This window comes from Lineus longissimus, chromosome 4, assembly GCF_910592395.1.
Source record: "Lineus longissimus chromosome 4, tnLinLong1.2, whole genome shotgun sequence".
Taxonomy (NCBI): Eukaryota; Metazoa; Nemertea; class Pilidiophora; order Heteronemertea; family Lineidae; genus Lineus; species Lineus longissimus.
The window spans coordinates 25347154-25365737 of NC_088311.1; the positions used below are offsets into that span (position 1 = coordinate 25347154).

Sequence of the window (18584 nt, forward strand, 5' to 3'; positions counted from 1 at the left end):
GGGGCGATGGCCAGGGTTGGAGGTGACGCCATGATACGACATCATTATCACAACGACTGGACAAGGTTGCCAGATACGCTGCCTGCAGGAGAAAACAGATGAGAAATCGTAATCACCGTCAACCCAGCAAGGTGAGACTTTGTAACAGAGGTATCAGCATGGATTACTCAACCATGTACCACGATCTGCACCTCTGGATAAACAACCTATATCTCTCAAAGCTGCATACTAAGCAACTTCAGGTCAAATAAGTCGGTATTGTTTGCAAGGTGGAGAGGTGGTGATTTGTTGCTTGGTTATTATTACTGTGAGACCGCTCGGACACTTTTCAGGGCCGAGTTGGTCCTTTCATCGCACCCGAATTACAATCCACTATTTCTGTGATGATGAGCTTTGAGACTCGGAAGGGTTAAAGAGCTGAGTAAGTTGTGACCTGAGCAGGCTCTCATTAGTGCAGCATCAGATCTATTGATACGGATGCTTTGTTCGATAAACCAGGCAGTGACCAACAGAACAATCGAGTTCGATTCTACCATCAGTTGTCAATCGTCACAGCACACGTGGATTCATCGCACAGGGTTTTATCGGAAGTTTACAAATCTTCCATCACGTCCAACCTTTATATGGCGGCGTATATATCATTATCTAATCTAATTACCGCAAGCTCAATTACTTAACGAGTATTAATTAACGTGTGACAGTCATGGATGGGTACTCATTAATGATGGCCAGGGTTCATCTATATACAGGTAGATAAGGAAGGTGAATGGTGCCAGTTAATTAGCCCCTAATTGCAATTAATTAACAGGTCTTACGGCTTTAGAGTTGGCGACAAGATGACAGTGAATTGGCGTGAGTTATAATCAAGTCCCATTGATCATCAATGACAATTATAGTAGGACTACACCGAGTAGGAGAGCCATGTTACACCTGTAACCTTTTAGGAATCTGCCTTGTCTAAAGTGTTATCACATGGGGTGACCTCTTACCAAGTCAGAGAGGAAGGAACCCTCCTTTTTGTCAGAGCGGGGAGGGGGGGGGGGGGGGGGGGCTTGTCTGCATCTACTGATATGTCTGCTTTACAGCAGGCTGTGACAGTTAGGAATCTAGGTTACTGATTCCAGACCAGGAAGAGTCCACTGCAAGCTATGCTGGGGAACCCCCGTCTTCAACCAGGAAAAAGGAGCCCACTGCAGGATACGATCAATCGGGGACACGTATCTTTGACATTAACAAGAGGCCCAAGGACCTGGCACTCTTACAAGCATAACATACCTTGCACTGAGTTATCACCGTGTACCTGTGACATCACCCACGAGTTGGTGCTGCTATATGAGCTCTCCGCTGAGGTGACCAGTGAGACCAAGTTATCTGAAATAATGACGGAGATGAGAAATACAATATATGAGAGATGTTACTACAGATTTACTGATAAAGAGCAGAAGACAGAAAACATCTAGTCTTGCAATTGGCCAGTCACAGAGTTGCCAAACTTGGGCTTATCCATATCCAAAAGCACAACAGACACATCACAACATATTTGACAGAATCAATGAGTGATTGTCTTCAAGCAGTTGTTTCGCTGTACCTGTTTAATTCAGCTGACAACCATTCAGCTTTGACTGACCAATAACTCATGTCATTGATCATGCCCAGGATTCAGACAGGGCTCCCACTAAGTTATGGCTCCCTCCTCAAATTCAAACCCCACTTTTTGACTTGGTGCTAGAATTCTTGTTTGGGTGCATCATCGGGTCAAAATGACCAAACACATCATCAATGGTCTTACCATCTGCATTTCCATTTGTTGTGAGGTTGTTATTATCTACAATGTGAGGTGGGAGAGGAGATGAGTTACTGCTGCCTGGGTCGTGATGGTTCGGGCTCGGTAAAGATGACGTGTGAAGGTCCGATCTGGAGGAGAAGATTGAGATTGGTTATTTGAAATAGTCAACATAATTCAAAATTGAATCCATTTTGATCTGACGTGACTATTGTGAGTGAATGTATGGCAGTCAGTTTGTTTGATATCAGTGCTGAGGATGTCTGTATTCATATCAAAACGATAAAATGAGCCCCTGGTGGCTTCAGTCTCTAGGCTTGTGGTCAAGAGGTCCCCTCGTTCAGTCCCAATGGTGTGAGACTCTTTGTCTAACTTTACTCCACCAGGCGGAAATGGGTACTGGTCGGAAATGATCAGATTATAGCACTGATGAGCAGCACAACTGAGTTCTACTGAAAGGTTGCAGGGTAGACCTGGGTAAAAGGGTGGAGCAAAAACCTCTATTGTAGTTGATATCAGACCTCAACTTTTTTAAACAGTGTTCTAATTTACGAAAATGCTCAACCAGTTTAAAAGGTTTCCTCGAGCAAATTGAAGACCAAAACACAATAGGCTACTAAGATGAAACGGCAAATAGATTTAATCAATAGCTATCGATCACACTTTGTGTGAATTCAACACAAAGTGTCAGACGAGGAATCAGTAAAAGTCATCTATTCTCCTCGAAGATTGCAACAAATAAGCTGATTGTCATGGCGATAAAAAATCGCATTCCAGAAGATGGGTCCTCTTGTCTTGTTTCTAAGGCGGCCATTGTTTGAGGATTGTCGTGATTATCAGTGAGTAATAAACACACGAGGACTTTACCAATATGTCCGCTTTGTATATCAGTAACCCGATGCTAATGCACCTCGAAAATCAGAGGGGATTAATGGAGTAGCGACGCATTATCGCTATCCTCATAGGGCTCGTCATTTATCAAAAATTCAGATCGAACGGGATTGCTGGCATCCGAATCCTTTAATAAAACATAGCCGACTCATCACTATATAGATAAGTCTAATGACTTGCGGAGAGGGACAAGAATAGTCTTCATGCAGCCCTCAGAGGTTTATGATGGTGATACGACGAGACGAATGATTACAGAGAGATGACCATTACCCACCGACTTTTCCTGAACACATTTTTACTGGCTCTTAGCTAAGTACTAATATCTAGACAGGTTCTTTTACAAAGACCTTTGGTTGGCCTGTTACTCCTGCTTAAGTCCAGCTACGTCTGCTTTTTATGGTGGTTTTTCCAAAGATATTTACAAAAAAACGATGCATCCGCAGCAAATATCGGATAACCTGGGCACATAAACCTTAAGAACATTTCTGACTTATGATTTTTTTCCTGAGAGTAAGCCCATTACTGAACCTTTCAGCCATAATGTAACGTATGCAATAGCTATCTCAGCCTAGTTTAAATAACCCAACAAATCTTACCATCCTGATAATAACTCACCAAGCAAAATGAATTATACGCTAAAGTTTATAAATCTGGTTAAATCACTCGGCAGCACTGGGAGTTGTGTCACGTTTGATTTAACGTTGATTTTAATAAAGATGTGTACGCCCGGTCCCTAAACCTTGTAGCTCCCTCGCTTTCTCACATCATAACCTAATCAGTGATGACAGGTAACTTGTCAGGTGTCATAGGCGAGGAAATATAATTTAAAATCTCGTCAAAATGCAATTTCCCACAAATCCCACGGGTTCGGCGTAGATTTAATTCAGTGATTCTTTCCGTGTGTTACACAGCAGTTCTTTCTCACTGTGTTTGAAAGAAGAGTTTTGAATATAATGAAATGCACTGAGTAAATTCATGTTTCTATAATACATTCATATTTTGATAATAATGGAGGTGCGTTTTTGCCTGTGTTGCGCATTGCTGGCACATTGTTGACTGAAGTCAAGTTCATTGTTGAGGTGACTGAGCGTCACATTACACTGAGTGCCAACAAATGTTTTCTAAATCTCCAAGAATGAAATAAAATGAAGATTATCGATGTAAATCTTGTGTAATTAGTTTCTGCCGCCATTTTTCGATAAAGTTTTATATTCTGGGTCAAAGTTTGTAAAGATTATTATGAAATTATGTCAGTTTGCAGAAAAATCCCTAATGTGGTTTGAAAATATAAAGAGAACTCTTTGTAATGGAACAAAAGGCTTCTAATATAATAATGATATCTTTTGTTTTTGGTAAGATTGTCTTATAGGGGGCTTTCCTGTGATATTATTATTGTTAATGTTTAAGAGTCATATTAAATGGATTAATTGACAAAGTTGTCAAAGTATTGCCACGTCAACAATGGCTTTATTGATGTTTAAACAAGATATGATTAAGAGTCGCATTTCAGAGATGAAATTTCAGTTTGATGTGAGTGAGGTTGTCCCTGTGTGTTGGTATGGCTTTGACAATGTGTCTGCTTTTACAAGTGTCATGCAACTGTCAAGAATATTCTTTTGGCTTGTTTGGTATTTGATATTGGCAATTATTTTCTGTATATGGAACAAAATTGGAGTTCTGTGGTATTTGAGACAAAAACAGAACATGCAGCAAGCTAAACTTTTTATACATCAGTTTTCATACAGAAAATCATGATGATATCACAATACATTTATAAGAGAGGGTGGTCAACAAATCTCATTTTGAGGGTCAAAGCTGGTCAGAGATGAGATGATCAAAAGCAGAGGTTCAACCTGATTGGATGAAGGGCTAATATTTCAGCCCTGAAAGATTTCAGACTTCCATCCTTCGAAAGCAGTTTTCTAGTTTCTACAAAGTCAATGTCCTTAAGCTCTGCAGTCGTGCTTACTCCAATCACTGAGAGATAAGCGACAAATTCTGAAGACTAGAGAAAAACCATCAACCATTTCCTCATCTTGAATCTACAAAGCAACGAGGATAGAACTCCTTTGGTCAGCGTTTTCATATTAACCGTGTCAGCACACAATCTTGAGAGGTATGTAATTAGCAGTATGAAGTTTCTGTCCTGCATTCAGCACAGAATTAGCCCCATCCCAGGACAAGTACCATAACAAAGCACTGAGGATGGGGAGATGAGCCTCTCAACCAGTTATGAAATGTTTTAAGAGCTTCCTTGTTAACTTAATGGCCTGGGTGTCTTAGTAATGTCATAATTTCAATCCGAATAGAAATTTTCATAGGGCTAACAAAGCGTCCTCCATTTTTAGGTAGCGAAACCTGTTGTCCTTTGTCGGGTATACCAACATTGGTTTAAAGCCAGATGCGCTGGAGGAAAGTCTTTCAATGGTCCCATGCTGGCAGGAGTCGTTTTATACAATTCATGATTGTTCGGGGTCTAAGGGGGTCTTATAATGCCGTCTAAAGACAGATGCAGCAAAGGTGATTGGAGTCTGGATGTACATGGGAAATAATGTACAGTCTTTCAACATCGACTAGTGATTTCAGTTTCAAATTCATATTTTGTAGTCAAGGAAGTTGAAGATGATGTCAACTCTCAGATGGTTTCTAGACCTGCACTTGCCTTTGACTGGATGTATTGAGGAACCGTACAAAGGCCTGCTCTCAGAGGATGATAGAACTTGGAGAAATGTCTCACCTCAAAATCAAAAAGATTTTCCTCAATCTGAAAATCTGATGGCTTCTTATGCCTCTTCAGCGTTCTAATTGATGTAACAAGTGATGATTAATTATCATTAGGGTATTTACCCATCTGGTGATGCATAAAGACAGGTACTGATCATGTTTATCCTCGCCAAGGGGTGCCAAGACCTGCTGGTGGAGATCAGTGCAATATGGATATTATTAGTCCATTAATTACATGGCAACCTCTCTCAAGATAGCTAACCAGTCAGTCTGTCATCAGTGTTATGTAAGAGAGTGTCTAGGACAGCATGGGGTATCACTTTTACTTCATTCACTTCCGCCCTGTTAAAGGCAACCAATCAGGAATCCATCATCAAGGTTTTGAGTTTTGATGGTGACCCGCATACAAAACTTCAGCCACTGCAAAGCTAGTGTGACTTGCATTGTTTCTGTGTCGTGAAGAAATTGATATGAAACCTTATGTCTATACTAGCCCTTTAACACAAGAACCTGCACTGAATGAAAGGCTCACCAGGAACAACAAATCAACCTTGATTGGTACTTTAAGACTCCCTTCAGGTTAAAGGTGATATCAGCCGTCACAACTATTTACAAAAGCTTTAGTTTTATTTCCGAATAAACTACTCAATTATGCTTCAATTCAGTGAGCTGTACGGTACATTATCATATAGATTGCGGCCAACAAGGTTCAAGAAACATTTCTTAACCAGGACCACCAAGTTGTCAAAGTGGCTTGAATCAATTGTCAAGTTTACTCAGAGGCAGGCAGTGGAAAGAGTGCTATTTGAAAAGGGTGAACACATTGTTTTATGATAATCTCATATATCGAGGAATATTTCCTCTCAAAAGGTTATTGATCACTAGAAGGGAAGTTAACGTGAAATCGCTACAATAAAAGTGCAGTCGCACTTGCCACTCGCTGATAACAGTGAAAAGAAAGTATTTTAACAAGTTTAATGAGACCCAAGGGGTTAACACCAGGTCGTGGCTTATTCATGACCCGTCGCCCAGATTGTGGCGATCACAAACAACGCTAGAAACGTTTAGACAGTTTTTCCAGCCCTTTGATTTGATGAATAAGATCAGCATATGATTTGCATAGAATATCACCCCATTGTTTCTCAGCAATGGAAACAAGTGCAGGGCCTAATTTCATGTTATAATGGTTTTGTAGGAAGTATTGAGTAAAGGGGAGCAGCCTGAAGGCAGTGGCTGGGGGGTCCAAAAGGTGGTCTCCACATGACCCACGGTTACTTATTGATGACAATATTCCTCGTACAAGCACAAATAGTGCTGATGTCCTGTGAGTCAGTAGAGACACCTATCAACAACTGTGTGTAACTGAATTCGGCCCACCAAGCTCCTGCCGATAGTCTCCCTTTAAAACTTGAGTGTAAAAAGACAATGAAAAGAAGTCTTACTTACCTGTGATTTTTCCCAAAATCCGTCTCTGTGTCTTGTCTCGCTCGCTTCACCTGCGAAGGCACAAAATCAACCAACAATCAACCAAATGTTAGAAAGATGGGTAACCATGACAACGGGTGTATACACAAGCTTTGAATCTTCGACTGTGACTGTGCGTCTTTGTTGAGTGGGCTATTGTCCGAGGGACGTGGGATAAACCGCTGTTAGTGCGTAGAACGGGAAATAATGCGGTGATGAGACTTGTGAAGAGATGATGGTGACGATTGTCCGTCGGCGGTGGGGATTCTTGTTTGTGATATCGTTGTGATTGAATCAAACGACTGATGAGCTCCCGATACACTCTCCTGTATTATTAGAACTTGGGTCTGTTATGGACCAGGTTTGTTTACAAACATTACACACATACTAGGGTTGACTCCTGGAGTCTGAGGAAGGGTATCCATGGCATTAAGATGGATACCTGGTGCCCCTACTGTCTAAGCTCTGTGTCCTGGTTGGTAAAATATTTCAAAAACTTTTGTCCATTTCTTGAATATTTTCAAATGAAGAAGCTGCCCCCCCCCGTGCCTCCTGCTGGGTCTGCCATCGCAGATAATGCCAAACCACAAACTTGTCAAGCAAGTTGACAAACTACATGAAGTGCTTCCTGAGGTTGCATGACATCGAAGAAACATTGATTACTGATAACTTATTTCATCAACTTGTGCCACTCTCTTTGGATTAGTGAAGCCCAACATATAGAATTCATCCCAACCTGACTTGCTGCACTTCTGATGTACACTGATGTACAGCGGGTCATGCATTGTCGGGTCAAATTAACATGGGATGGATAACCTGGAAAGAATCCTGTAAAATACCAGAAATTGAGATAAAGCCTGATGCATTTGTTGAGTGATTATCATGCCATTTGTGCAATCAACATTAGACTGACACAAAGATTAGCGCTAACACTTTCAGTTAACCTTTTCTTAGTTCCTCATCAAGCCACTATGGTAACATTGGAGGCAAACATGAGGGGACAAAAGGGACTGTCCTAGCTGCCCTGTTACGGATGGCATTCACATGGGAGGGAAGCACATGAGGGGAGAAAAGGGACTGTCCTAGCTGCCCTGTTACGGATGGCGTTCACATGGGAGGGAAGCACATGAGGGGACAAAAGGGACTGTCCTAGCTGCCCTGTTACGGATGGCGTTCACATGGGAGGGAAGCACATGAGGGGAGAAAAGTGACTGTCCTAGCTGCCCTGTTACGGATGGCGTTCACATGGGAGGGAAGCACATGAGGGGAGAAAAGGGACTGTCCTAGCTGCCCTGTTACAGATGGTGTTCACATGGGAGGGAAGCACATGAGGGGAGAAAAGTGACTGCCCTAATTGCCCTGTTACGGATGGCGTTCACTACTGGAGCAAAGTCAATATCAACTTCAAGCAACTTTAACTCTTCAATTTGGTGCCTCTGCCTTCCTTCTCATACAACACAGAACTAACTGCTAGCATCTTGGAAGGCTGCGGTTCTCTCAACACCTCACAACCTGAACCAGAGGCAGATTCTTGGGGTACTGGCAAGTCCCCTCCCCCCACACCGAAACATCCCCCTTCTTTCTCTGCATCCAGGTCAAGTACATCCAAACTACAGGCAGAAAGATACAAATAGGCCTAACTAAAAGAATGATGAATGGGAAAATCAGAAAATTTACCATCGATGAGCAGAACTCTCCAAGTTTTGGGAAGCGAGGATTCACGATTTTCACCATGGCAGCATAGAACAACAACACACAGTGCACACCTCTGTATGTGGTTCTTACATCTGAGAAACAGCTAAATAGGTCAAGTTATCAAGTCAATCTGGGAAGAAAGTTAACCTGCCAGTCAACTTGGTTGGGCTCACTCTGGGGGGAGGGGTGCATGTGGTAACTGTCTGGCAGCTTCACATTTCACCAGCCTGTCAAGCAGGTAACCAAGTCTGTGCGTGTCTTTCCAATGTGGACGACCTTTTCAAGAATGACGCCACTCTCCCAACATGCTCATGACATATGACATCTGACACATGACATAAGCCATTGCTATCCCTCCTCAGATGACTAAGACAAGAAAGGGTCAACAGGAAAGCAAACAGATACAGGATAAACTTGTTCAAGTCACCCGTGCAAAATAAATGTTGATCTGGCCAAGAATAAGAGAGAAAGAGTCGAGGGTGATTTTAACACTCGAGGCCCCAAGCAGGGATTTACGCGACACTTCACAGAAGACACGGATTAAACTCCGACCTCGTCCAGAGGGATGAAACCTCTCTTGTCTATGGAGGAAGTGGCGACAATGAGAGACTTTGGATAAACCGGGAGGATTTGAGAGCCAAGCAAAGCGAGACACTAAAGTGATGAATAGAGCTTCAAGATGGAGAGTTCTTGAAGTGGCATCCAACATCGTGCTCACCTATTGACAGCGGCAATCTCCCATAAGCCAATTAATCCATTAAAAAAGTTTCCCTTGAAGGTAGAAAAAGATTTTGGCAAAGCAATTGTTTTTCGCTAATGCTTGTAAGTTTTTTCTCAAGAGCGTTGAGAAGGCTCACTCGGATCAGTCACTCAGCTTTATTCACTGATAGTTAAATCTGGTTGTTAAGATGGATATAAACCCTTCAATTTGTCATGAGGGTAATACTATTGTCCCTGAAGGAGGTTGCAGCCGTAATCTCCAACAACACTTAAAACGGGAGGACTTCAGGACAAGACTAATACTGTAAACCAACTAATGTTCAAGGGCTTTGGCAGAGTGCCTTACCAAAACAAAAATTGCCAAAAAATATATTTTGATTGGAAAAACTAAAAAGGATTTTGTTATCTACAAATAAAGTCATGACTTTGAATAGGCCTCTCTTTTATTGAAATATGCACAAAATTGCAAAAATAAAGGAGCAAAATGTTAGTTGAAGTGCCGGGGCAAACTGGGTTTTATCAACAGCCCACTGAATTGCTTTCTTTACTTTGAATGGTGACAAGTAACTTTGCACACCTGACAATTTCTGGGGTCATACGCACCAGTGGAAAATGTCACAGTTTAGCAAAAACACAAGGTGCTATCTCCAAGACAATCAGTCAAACCTTGGGCACAGAAGTGTGATGGATGCAGCGCAAGAGTGATGGGTTCTCGTAGCGTGAAGAAAGCCGCCTGCAGGTTATCTGCACTATCGCACAACATGCAGGTGAATGTGCTCTGGCGGAGAAAAACCATTTATTAACCCATCGAGGTGCCAAATAGGTTCATTGGGCCAGAGTTTGGAGAGTTGTTCAATGGCATCAAACAACCATCAATACATGATACCTGTGTGTATTGAATTCATAGCTTGGTGAAATTAGAGAAACTCTCTCGTAAACAAACAACAAACTCCAATGCTTTAGGATTACAAGTTGTAGCCATTGGTGGTGTCTATGGTCAAGCCTTATTCAAGACTACCAAAGTCGGGTAATAATAGCATGTTACAGTTACTTGTGCCACTTTTATGACACTCCCCTTGCGGGTTCTCACATTGCTGATATTGTGCTGAGGTAGGTTCAGCCTGGAATGGGTTAACTGCTCAGTTTAAGTGTTCCTCCATCACTCAAGGTGACTATGCACTTGTCTTATCATAGAGCAGGGTAGGCACAGCAATCTCTTCCTAACTTATCTAAACAAACTTTATGGGAAAATAACTACCCAGCTATTATGAAAATATCAAAATATTTCCCGTTGGATCCTACGCCAGGGTGAGCTATGCGATATAGAAGTTATCCGTAATTCTTCCAAACAGAAACTGCATCCAAAAAACTAGTATTATTCCTGGAAATTCTGTTTTCTATGGCTGATTGGATTAACCCAAAAAGAGTTATAGAGGAAAAAATCCCAAGCTAAAATTGAAGAAAATAACAAAATAGCAAAATTTCAAAATATCAACCAAAAACTTCAAAAACTCAAAAACTTCAAAAATAGCAAAATTTTCAAAATTTTCAAAATTTCAAAAAAAATTCAAAAGTGCAGAAATTAAAAATTTCAATTTTTTTTCAAAATTTCAAATATCGAACAAAAAAGTTATTTTTCTACATCAAATGTTCTTAAACTTGATTTGATACTTTCAAATTATTTGCCAACTTTTCTTAGAAGACCCTCTAATACTGACATTTTGACAATGGTGGTTTACTTTATTGGGTTTTACAACACATAGGACTCTGAACAGACGCATTCTCAACCTGGGAACTGAAACACGCCAATTTATCATTTACGATTTTTCATTGCAATATTTCCAATATCGCAGATAAAAATGACCCGGTAATTTCCAAAAACATGAAATGATGTCAAATCCTTGGGGTCTCTAATCTCGGCGCTGATTTTCCTCGGGGCTGGCAGATTATAAATCAGGCAAAACATTCCCACTGTATTGCATCCCACTAGGCCACGCTCCAGGGATGGATTAGTGTATTAGAGTATTATTTTAGTCACGCTTTTTTCACGGCAGAACCTTGGGGTCCTTCAATTTTGCACGAGGCAGATGCCGAACAGCTCTGTTCGATTCATGTTTTGCTTGAAGTATGTTGAGTAGGCCTACTGAGAACATCATCTCTCAGGCTCGCTGTGTTGCCATTGTCACCTGACTTGTTCGCTGGTACACACAATCACCCAAGCAAAGGTCCATTTTGTGTGTGGGGCTTCACAAGGTCATAAGCGAGCACACAACAGGGAAAACTCCACAAGGGAACAGTCTAGCGTAATAAGAAGTCGAGATTGTGCCCAAAGAAATACCACAACTTCGCATTTTATTTCTAACATCAAATATTGGAAATTCATTTAAGATATATTTGACATTGGATTTGTAAAATATTCTATTTCCTGCTAATTTGTGACTTTCAAGGTTTGCCAGACTAAAAGCTTTCGAGCGCAGACGAAGGAAAAATCAACGAAAACAACTTCTGCATTTTCTATCATGTCTATGGTTGAAATACGAACTCCAATGCAGATATGAAAGTCATTTCACAGAGCCAAGCTTTACACCAATCAGACTAAACTAAGGCCACAGGTTTTCAATGTCTTGGTTTACAGAGAAGGAATCTGAAAGTTCATGTAGGGAACTCAATATGATTGAGAAATAAGTGAAAAGTATCATTTCAGAGGATCATTCAGAATATCATGGGCAATGGAAAAGACTTGAACAGCTTCAAATTGATTTAATAAGCTGGTCTATTGATACTTTTGTGTCATGATAAACTCTAGTTGCCGGTGGAAAAGGTGATTTTTGTGAGTTTCAAAATTTTAAAATTTCAAAACATCAAAATCTCAATTTTATTTTTCTCTTTTTAAAATTCCCAAAATCGAGCTGAGTTCTCCTCAAACCAAGAAACAGAATCATGCGGCCTTAAATACATCCAATCTGATCAATCTAACGAATCTAACGAAATACGACACGCGGCAAAAACTCATCACGCTCGGAGCAAGTCATAACGCTTCTAACAAAGGCACATATACATACCAGACAGCATCGCCAAGATTTGTATTGTCAAGACTCGCTTGATTTTCCGCAACTATCAGCTTCAATGGATGATTCCAAGACTTGTATTCTTTTTGCCACATTGAAGTCAAAGCCTTTGTTTTCGTGAGTATAAGGAAGCAGTTCTCTTGGTTGTGTGAAGAAACATCAATGTGAAAGATCAAATGGTTTTAACTGGTGTCACTACTTTAGAATCACGGCGCATTATCATCATAATCTGTTAAGAATGTCTTCTTTCCACGATCAGCTTCAATGGATAATTCCCCAACTCGCTATATTTTGGTTGTGTTGGCGCCAAAGCTTTTCTTGGTTAAAGTAAGATCACACGCACAAGATCAAATTGGTTTTTAGTGTCGGTATTTCAATCCAACTGTATAGTTGTCAGAACTGTGCCATAGAATACAATTTGAGATGAACTTATTGAACCCAGCTGTTTAGGCAACCAGTTGCTCCTGATACCAGATTCCATGATTGAGGGAAGAAGTTTGAATTTCTTGCAATCGTTTGTGGGTGTGGCAAGTACACAACTTGCAGAAAGACTTCGAAAAACTACATAACATGCAAAATATCAGTAGCTATGTTCAATCAAAAATAGCGGGAACAATTTTCGCAAACGTCGGCCCACTTCGTGAAATGGTATTCCAGCGGAGATCCATTGCTGTGAGACAATGATATCAATGAACAGCCTAATATCCAATACAATCCTCAGAAATAAATTCCTGAAAGCTCAAATCACAATCACAGAGGAACAGGCTGCTGTGGAGTAAAGAACACTGTTAAGAAGTGAACACTGTTGAGTACAGAATGCTGTGAGAGTTGAAAACACTGTCGACAACAGAACATAGCAGAAAACTAACCAAACCGTCAAATTTGTTTGAGATATAAATTTTTTTTCCAATTCATCCAAAAGTGACTGTTATCCTTGAAAGATGCTTCCCAGCAGACGGTGAACAGTGTAATGTGCAGATGGCCTCACAACCCGGGAAACATCGGCACCCCACACACCAGAAACAAGACCAAAAGTGAAGACATCGGGGAAAATCAGTGGGGTGTTGCCGAGCTTGTACCACTTTGTTGTCTCGTCAAAACGTGACAATACGCGATTCACTGCGCGACAATACGCGATTCAACGCTTTCATCAGCCTGATTACACACCTAGTGGTCGGACACAAAGTGGGAGGCACCCGTCCCAGAGAACCATTGTCCGTTTGTACACGGGGAACTCGGTTATGACAACTTGTGTCCCGATCTACCGAGAGAAATCAGCCAACTGTGGACTTAAGAGAGCAAAGTCAACAGACATCAGTACAAATAAATCCAGGAGATAATGGCAAAGTTCAGTGATTGTAGTCAGTACAGTACAACTCCCTCTCAGCATGTTCAGAGGAAACCACTTGGTGTGGAGATGGTGAATGATCAGGCCAAAGTGATTTTGTTCTAACATGCTTCTTTGATATTTGTCGAGCTAATGGCAGAAGTCAGTGTAGTCCCTTTCAGAGGAAAGGACTTGGGAGATTGCTTAATTCTTCTTCAAATTTGACATTTAGACCATCTCTTCAATCAACAGATTTACGGCTGAATCTAAATTTTTGATAGCTCAACCGATCTCCCAGATAGTTTTTCCTTATCTCCTCAATGTCAATGCTGATTTCTGTTTCCAAGTTTATTGCTTGTATTGTTCCAAACTGCTGTGCTAGGAACCCCTTTTTGGAAGACTTGTACACATCTCAACTACTTTTTAAAACTCACATTTCAACTTAGACCGCTTTGAGAGAAACCAAGATTATCTTACTCCTGCCCCGATGAATCCTTAAATCTGGTCACACAGCACACACTGCGTACGCTTTCACTAGGTTTGAAAAGTGCAACTATTAGGCAGCAATTACCATGTCCATTTAGGGAAAGCATTTTCTCTAACTGCTCAAGGGCTACAATGACGGCATAATACCAACTTCTGGCCCGCTGTACCCGTTGTCTCCAGTACAAGAGCTGCGTACAAACGACTTTTCAGGTGATGGCACCCCCTGACGCTGAACTATGAGTATGCATTCAGCATGCAGGCACGATTTTCTCCCTCGTGGCGCAGGACAAAATGATACCGGCATTGACGACTCTGGTCTGACAAGCTGGCAAGGGTCAATTATCAAAATTACACGGCTGTGGCTTCTGACCCCTTCACTTCTGGGCGCAGTTGAGGTTGAATTGGAATGAAAAATAGAAGTTATGGACAAAGGAAACCAGAGTTTGATAAACTGTTTAGATTTCCATCTCTGTAAAGAAATATACCAGTGGGTGGAATGGAGCATTTCATTTTTTGGATGATTTCTGGTCCTGTCACCTCTTTTTGTTCGGAAATCATAGAAAAGGCCATAATGATATATAAAGACCTGAGACCAACAATGGATTTATTGGCTGTTTGGCTATGATAGTCAAAATAGCAGGTTTTTCTTATGTGTCTCATTTTGCATTATTTTCTCTATTTGGGTTTCCAAAGTTAGTTAGATTAAACTTCAGCTGTGTTTATACACTGACTTTAGAAAATGTACTTCCTTGCAGAGAACCTTTACAGTCACAATGACAAGAACTTCTCGCTAAAGAATATCAAATGCTTTGAAATGCAACTTTATTTTTATGTCGACATCAACTTGATGATGTCATTTGCATTTACAGAGAGACAAAAACGTTCCCCTTTATCTTGTTGTCACTGACCAGGCTTTGGGAAGATGACACCTCCAGCATGGGTCATGCAATAGTGGTAGGTTACAATGAGGAAAGAGAGACTGGAGAAAGGTCTTCAACTGGTCTTGGGACTATCATCAAAGACAGTGGTCGGGCTTCAACATGACATGGGCATTCACTTTCAAAGCAATTTCTTGTTTTCCTATCGGCCAAAAACATACCAAAGATCTCTCGTACAAAGGCAAAGAAGATTTGCGAAGACAAGTTTAGACACATCTTAAAACTTGGCACCACCAATCATACATAGACATCCTTAAAAAACATGGCTTTTCCTGTGCAGTTTTAGCCAATAACGAACAGTATCAAATAGTTCTCATTTGTCTTATGAATCAGATCACTTTTTACAACCACCAAGAGAATTAGTCTGCCTCCTAATACTCTTTCCCTCCTGCATAATTGTTAGAGCAGTAAAATGGTTATATCAGAACACATATACAACAAGCTACGTAATAGAGATGTTTTTGAGAAAGATGTCTTCGGAGATTTTGCGACGCATATCCTTCTTGAAAATATTTTAGAAGAGCCCTCGAATGATTCCAATCAAATGCTATCTGATGTCCCTTCAGCAGATCTAGTCAATGGAGACTCTCTCCCCATAATGGATTTCAACCCCTCACTGATGGTCATTTCATCTCGCTTTGACGGCAAGGAAATATCGTGCCAATGACGGAAGTGCTCCATTTCCCTCTGTAACAACGATCACACGATCGTGACGGTTGTTACCGGTGGTTCCCCGCGGTAACGAGTGCGTTAACACATCACTCGAGACTACTCCGCTCACATCCACAAAGCTTCTTCTTGCAGCGTATTTTCACCTTCAAAATCCGCCTGCGGCAATTTGTGATTTCGTTTCCAGGTTTAGTGCCGTGAAGGAAACTAAACAATGGCTTCATTGCACGAACATGATGGATCTTGGGAAGGAGATGGTTCAACGCGCTTCTAAAAGCTTGGCATATTATCCCAAGATGACTTGCGTTTGTTTTCTTAATGTCAGGAGAGACCTCAGGATGATGAAGGAAAGGACACATGTTTTGGAAGAGCTCGGTAGATTATCGTGGTTATGTCAGCAGCATCCTGCCTGGTGATGATTTTAGCGCACAATGTCGCCCCCATTATCTGTGACAATGCTTGCATCACTAACAATGCCTGCTTTAAGAGGTTTAAAGAGCCCCATATTAGTCTAATGGCTTTAATGAAGGAGGAAGTTTATTGAAAGTCTCATATACTTAATGTGAACTATTATCTTCATTATCGATTTTTTTAAAGAATTTCAACTCTGGCGCTCAGAAAATGAAAAGTTGAAGAATTAAAAAAATTTTGATGGAATCTTTTCATTTTTTGCCTTCATTGTTCATTTGGCAAACCTGACTTATGTTTATTTTTTACCATTTTTGGTTATGATCTCACTTTTCATTTCCTTGTGCGTTCCATTGGTTCAAGTTGTGTCTGTATTGGGAGCAGTTTTGGTGTGGATTCATCAAGTGAAATGATAACATGTCAATGCTCATAAACCACTTCTTTCATTAAGATGCTGTTGACATCATAAGAGCTCAAACTATCTCTAGATGATATCTTGGCAATTTGTATTGGAGGAGGAAACCAGAGACCCTGGGGTAAACGTATAAGCTGTCAATAGAGTCTATCAGTACACCATGATTAACGGGGTCATCGAACAGGGGACCTTAGAAGTGACAGGCTCTATGTTTCAACCACACCTCCACAATCTTCTTGATTAATGCACAGTGGCTCATGAAGTCTACATGGTTGTAGTCTGTGTGCACATGAGGTCCTGGGATGACATCATGAGCACTCAGCTCATATAAACTGATGACCATTTCAATATCCTCATCATTCATCTTGTCACACGGGGCCACATACAGGGCAACATAGTTAGCGACGCCCACCACATTACAGCAGGATCTTTATAAAGTGTGAACAATTAATCTCCATACATTCTCTAAAGACCTCCAAGGGGAGACTAGATTTAACCAATTCATGGAAATTAATTAAGCCCGGAGCATGTCATCGTTAAGTTGGACAAGGCTAATTAAGTCTTCCAACAACGAGAACAACCTGCTCAACGCCAAGCGTCATTAACGTCACATCAGAATTCATTAACACGGCATGAGAATATAAAGAATTGTGTAACAACCGTGTGATTTCTTGTTGCTCATTATTTCAAAGCAATGGTCATAATGAGGTCACGATTGCAGCACAAAAGCCCCATTGTTGAGCCACTCACCTAAACTAGACGAGTCATAGTTAGGAGTTGATCATCTTTGTGTCTTCAACTGCGATGCTTTTTATGCAAATAATGACCAAGGATTCATAAGATTACTTAACACTTTATATCAGGGTGAGAAGTTAGCATTGACTCATTTATCATGACTGATATGATGAATGAATTATGGTCAAAAAAAGCTGAAAATCCTGAGTTGAAAAAACATTGTGGAATAAACAAAGAGTTGGCTGCAATGTTCAGTCAGAAGGGGTGAGAGAATACCGCCAGGCGACACACTTTCAATGCGTCTTAATACTGTAAACTGAAAAAACATTTTGCTGCCATTTTGTTCTGACTTGACCAGCATATCTCACTGTCCAGCTAAATCACAAATAATTACAACTGCCTGTATGTATTCCTATTATTTCCACAAACTTATCGAAAAATCCCCACCATACTTGCCACATCGATCGCCTGAGGGGGTTGCACGGTTCATTATCGGTAGAAGCAAGCCCCTCCCATGCCATCACGGCTCAACAACAAAGCTACTCTGTCCATAATGGAGGGCCTCAGGTGCCGCGGCGGACATCAGGGCGATGCACCTACTAATTAATTTGTGGCAAAGTTTTTAGTGCTGGTGGAAGTGTGTGGTTTAAGGTGCTTTGAGAATGATTTGAGGAAAGGCAGGCAGATCATCACGAATTGCTATATGAAGATCCTGTTATTTCACTTTATTCTCCTGATAACTATCATACTTAGTTCTTGATTCACAGTTCTTAACAACATTTCCACACAATCCTCCTCAATATCAACAGTGCATTTACCTATTTCTTAAATTCTTATCATTTTGCACAATATCCACCCACTTTCATCAGTGTTCTGCTGTGTTGCTGCTTGCCTAGAAATGGATGCAAATTAATTATTCTTTCTGGCACTGATTCATTTTCTGCCCGACTGCTCGTTCTAATGAGTATGATAGGCCAGGCAGGAGTATGTAGGTAATCATAGGCAATGCTTATATGCCCAATGGGTCCATTAGGAGAGTGGAGTCTTGGGTGTCCGCTGGGTTGGGGTGGGCAGGAGTATGGAGGTAATCACAGGCAATGCTTATATGCCCAATGGGTCCATTAGGAGAGTGGAGTCTTGGGTGTCCGCTGGGTTGGGGTGGGCAGGAGTATGCAGGTAATCACAGGCAATGCTTATATGCCCAATGGGTCCATTAGGAGAGTGGAGTCGTGGGTGTCCGTTGGGTTGGGGTGGGCAGGAG

At 41.1% G+C, this 18584-nt stretch overlaps 1 protein-coding gene across 6 annotated transcripts in view; it reads right to left on the reverse strand.

Moving 5' to 3' along the window:
* LOC135487091 (eyes absent homolog 1-like) overlaps positions 1-18584 on the reverse strand; it is a 114547-nt gene that overhangs the window by 23825 nt on the left and 72138 nt on the right. For all 6 annotated transcript variants that reach the window (XM_064770445.1, XM_064770442.1, XM_064770441.1 and 3 more), the window contains 3 exons: positions 6845-6894; positions 1790-1914; positions 1276-1371 (listed from right to left, as the gene is read on the reverse strand). In XM_064770445.1, the coding sequence (XP_064626515.1) occupies positions 1276-1371; positions 1790-1914; positions 6845-6894 (271 nt within the window). The remainder of the gene's footprint in view (positions 1-1275; positions 1372-1789; positions 1915-6844; positions 6895-18584) is intronic.